The sequence below is a fragment of the Silurus meridionalis genome, chromosome 24, assembly GCF_014805685.1.
Source record: "Silurus meridionalis isolate SWU-2019-XX chromosome 24, ASM1480568v1, whole genome shotgun sequence".
NCBI lineage: Eukaryota > Metazoa > Chordata > Actinopteri > Siluriformes > Siluridae > Silurus > Silurus meridionalis.
This window is the reverse complement of record NC_060907.1, coordinates 5,889,626-5,894,126: the sequence shown is the minus strand read 5'-3', so window position 1 is coordinate 5,894,126 and position 4,501 is coordinate 5,889,626. Positions and strand designations below refer to the sequence as shown.

Genomic DNA, 4,501 nt, shown 5'->3' with positions numbered 1-4,501 from the left:
GCAAAAATGAAACAAACACTTTTCTGAAACCTCCTGTGTTCATTTTTCTTCTGCCATAGTGCACTTTTTGTGGGGGGAAAAATAGGAACAGGGGAAATTCAATTCTATACTCTTATCAAACGCAACATTACAAATCATAGCACATTTTTTATGTAAGATTTTTATTTTTAAAAACTTCACACATAATAAATATATAAAATATATACCTATTTTGAATGTCAATCAGTCATTATTTGGTTAACTGCTACACCTGATAGAGTCCATGAAAGACCTGATAAGAAGCTCACAGTGTTTGTTTCATTTGAGCTCAATTCCTGATCAATAATTTGTTGTTTAAAAACCTGGAAAGTTTAATATTTTTATATTTTGGGCTTATTGTTTGCCTAAGATTGTAGTAGTTGGGTTTTTATTGAGTAACTGAAGCAGGAATGTATTCTCCATGAATATTATTTTCCTACAGGTGTGATGCATCTTGTTCATGGAATAATTAGCAAAAATTATCAATTACATCAATTGATGCGTTTATATCTATTATAAAGAATGCCATGGAGAAGGTTTTTAGTAAAAGGCCTTTGTGTTGTGTATGCTGAACTTCAGGTTAACGTAGGGGTTCATGAAGCAAAGCTCACAAAGGTGTCAATTACAAATCAAATTATTTTATATTCATGATTTAATTTTTATTATTTTATTTTTTATATATATATATATATATATATATATATATATATATATATATATATATATATATATATATATAACATTATTTATTATTTGTATTTATTGAGTGTGTATATATGTGTGTGTGTGTTGGTGTGTGTGTGGGAGTGTGTGTGTGTGTGTTGGGAAAACATATGTTACAGCCATTTCTGTAATATTTAGAAATATATGTGGCATATACAGTATGTTCAACTATCCAACATAAATTTCTATATCTGAGAAATCCAAACATAACATGTATCTATTATATGTACCATATATTGCTACATATCAGATTTCCATATGGCTTATATAAACAGGAAGTGAAGCATCGATGCTGTCATTTGCTCATGTGGTGGGACACATTGCTGCCTCCCATCACCAAGGTTCTTCAATCCATCCTAAGCTCAGTTTAGTGTGTGTGTGTGTGTGTGTGTGTGTGTGTGTGTGTGTGTGTGTGGGTAGATAGGTGGTTTCATATGTTCTCCGCGAGTCTGTGTAGGTTTCATTCAGGTTCTCCGGTTTCTTCCCACCTCACAAAATATGTGCTGGTAGGTCAAACCACCTAAACTAGGCCTCGGTATGTGTATGGGTCTCCTACGCTGGACTGGAATCCCATGTATTACACACAGAATGTAAACAGTATTGCACCCGTAAATGAAACACAAAAAAAAACAATGATGAAATAGAATCCATCAGTCGAGACCTTTGTGTTCAAATGGAAATAAATGAGATATTTTGATGTAATTTCGATGCCAAAGCAACAATTAAAAAGGATTAGCTTTTATACTTAGTAAATGTGTTTTTAAAAAAACTTTATAACATTTGATAATGCCCATACAAGCTCTTTATAACTACACATAAACACTAGTATTTTGCTTTTGAACATCTTATTCCACATTTAGTCCCCATTTGCTTTTACAATACCCTCCACTCTTCTGAGAAGATGTTCCACTAGATTTTATGGAGGTTTCCGCTCATTCAGCTACAATGGCGTCAGTAAAGTCAGGTACTGATGTAGGTGAGGAGGTTCCTGGGGTGCAGTCAGCATTCACATTCATCCCAAAGGTGTGCAATAGTATTTATACCTCTTTAGCAGGAGATCTTCCACTCCAAACCATGTAAAGCACGTCTACATGAAGCTGGCTTTGTGCACAGGGGGTTGTCATGCTGGAACAGGTTTGGATCTCCTAGTTCAAGTAAAGGGAAATGTTCTCCTGACCGCATCCTGAGACAATATAAAATTGTGAGCCTTTAAGTTTGAGGTAAATGTTTTGTTGAAGAAGCACATGGAAAAGTCAGGGATCACCATATGTTTTATTTTCTCTAAAACTAAAATGTCACTGTTTCACTTCAAATACTGGATGGATGGATTTATTATTGCATCTTATTATTTATTAATTTCTTTATGTTCCCATATGATTATAATACTGAGCTGGGGCTCTTGCTGCTGAAGCTACATTCCCACCATTTGCGGGAAAGTTTCCTAAAAGTGCTTGTTTGGTTGTTTAGTTTTGTTTGTGCGCGCGCGCGCGTGTAAGTGTGTGTTTTCTTCTAACGGGCAAGTCGCATTTGCGTCTGTGGAAACGAGACTACGCGAGAGCGCGCGCCCCCGTGCCTTGTTTTTTAACTCTGGGGGTAGTTCCTGGCAACCACGTCACCCGACCGGGGCGTGGCGCGTGGCGCTCGATAGGTCGACGCGTACCCCCCACCACCACCCCCCGGCCACGCTCCGCGCGTATAAAACGGAGGCGCGCCGACGCGCGTGAATTTCAGACGACGCGTGCTGCGGGGCGGAAGCGTGCGCGCGCTCGCGGTCTACGAGTGTGTGTATGTGTGCGTACCCGTATTATACGAGTGTGTGTATAGCGTATCGGAAGGAGTGTTTGGAGCATCGTTTTGCTGTGAGCTGTGAAAGGACACAAAAAAGGGGGAAAAGCGTCTGAAAACTCGGTACAGTTTGATTTTTTTTTTTTCGTGGATCTTTTTTTTTTATGTAGATTATTGATTTTCCCGTTAATATTTACGGAACTTACGCAAAAGATGTATGGACAGTGTGCGCTATAAGAGTTTTACTCATATTCTTTACATATTTTGAGAAATCTTATCATTTAAAGAAAAAAAAGAAAAAAAAAAAAGCCCTGCTTTCTAAATGTGTCACATATCGACCAAAATGGAGCAGCCGTTTTATCATGACGACTCGTTTCTCTCTGCTTATGGCAATCCAGACGCCGTGACCCTGCGCGACTACAAGCTCCTAAAACAGAGCATGAGCACCAGCTTTGTGGAGCCCTACCGCAACTTCAAGAGCGACTTCTACCCGACCGGGAGCGCAGACGCCGGCTCTCTGAAACTCGCCTCTCCGGAGCTGGAGCGTCTCATCGCGCAAAGCGGCGGCGGCGTGATCACAAGCCCCACACCGGGTCAGTACCACCTGTACGGTCGCTCCATCACCGAGGAGCAGGAAGGCTTCGCGGACGGCTTCGTCAAAGCGCTGGACGAGCTTCACAAAATGAACCAGGTGGCACCGCCGAACGTGTCGCTGGGCGCCGGAGGTGTGCCGCCGTGCGCGCCGCCTGATGCGCCGGTCTACGCCACGCTGAACAGCTGCAGCCCGAACACTAGCGTCCAGCAAGCGGCTGCGCCCTCCACCTACCCCAGCGCCACCATCAGCTACCTGCCTCACCACCACCAATACCACCACCCTCACCAGCAGCATCAGCAGCAGCCTCACCACCACCACCACCACCACCCCCATCACCCCCACCACCCTTTCCCGCACGCCCTGCACGCGCCCAGGATCTCTGCGCTCAAGGAGGAGCCCCAGATCGTCCCCGACGTGCACGGCGCGTGCGCGGACGGCTCGCCACCGACCTCGCCGGTCGACATGGAGAACCAGGAGCGCATGAAGGCCGAGCGCAAGCGCCTGCGCAACCGGCTCGCGGCCACCAAGTGCCGACGGCGGAAGCTGGAGCGCATCTCGCGGCTGGAGGACAAGGTGAAGGTGCTGAAGACGGACAACGCGGGTCTGTCCAACACCGCGTCCATGCTGCGCGAGCAGGTCGCCCAGCTCAAGCAGAAAGTCATGACGCACGTGAGCAGCGGGTGCCAATTAATGCTGACCCCAAAAATTAAGTCGTACTGAGAAGAACTCAAGGACTTTTTTTTTTTTTTTTTTTAAGGAAAAAAAAAAAGGGGAAACACTGGAAGATGTCTTGATAATATTGCAGCACTGAATCAATCATGTTTCTTGTAGAAAACTTTCCAATGTGTTGCTACGTGTATGTATTGTTTTTTTGGTTTTGTTGTGTTTTTCTTTTAAAAGCATTTCCTTTATAAACATGTTGTTCGTATGGTTCCAGATGAAATGCACACGAAAGACAAATGAAAGGACTGAAAACGTGTCAGGAAAACTTTATCATCTTTGTGCGAGTGATATCCTATGAATACATCACGATAACTTATTTTCACTCTTTACGTCAGGTTATTTCAGAGAAATCTTTACTGTAAAGGGTTTTTTTTTTCTTTTTATTTTATTTAAGTAAAAAAAAACTTGTAAAAAAACAATCCAGCCGGTGTGTGTGATTTGTAATAATACATCCTGAATGTACAAACAGAGATCATTCATTACTTTTCTGACTTTTCTTAGTGCGCGCGCCGTGTACGAGAACGCGCTTACGTCACAAGTAGTTTCCAAAAATGGGCAAATATTTAACATGTACGTCATTGAGAGTAAAACTGCCAGGAAACCCCGCCCACACTACCGGTTTAAACACAGTTTTTTTTTTTTTTTCGCTTTGAAGTT

At 42.6% G+C, this 4,501-nt stretch overlaps 1 protein-coding gene across 2 annotated transcripts; it reads left to right on the top strand.

Annotated features, from left to right (window-relative positions):
• The first annotated feature begins 2,450 nt into the window (after positions 1–2,450).
• junba (JunB proto-oncogene, AP-1 transcription factor subunit a) lies at positions 2,451–4,263 on the top strand. Of its 2 annotated transcripts, XM_046837563.1 has the most exons (2): positions 2,452–2,649; positions 2,925–4,263. In XM_046837563.1, the coding sequence occupies exon 2, from the start codon at positions 2,966–2,968 to the stop codon at positions 3,839–3,841; it is 876 nt and encodes a 291-aa protein (XP_046693519.1). In that variant the 5' UTR covers positions 2,452–2,649; positions 2,925–2,965; the 3' UTR covers positions 3,842–4,263. The 2 variants fall into 2 exon arrangements, with proteins under 2 accessions (XP_046693518.1, XP_046693519.1); XM_046837562.1 differs by having other exon boundaries at positions 2,451–4,263.
• The last annotated feature ends 238 nt before the right edge of the window (positions 4,264–4,501 follow it).

Bases quoted from the DNA above. Each gene is read 5' to 3' on its own strand.
- junba (XM_046837562.1), top strand. From the start codon at position 2,849: ATGTGTCACATATCGACCAAAATGGAGCAGCCGTTTTATCATGACGAC.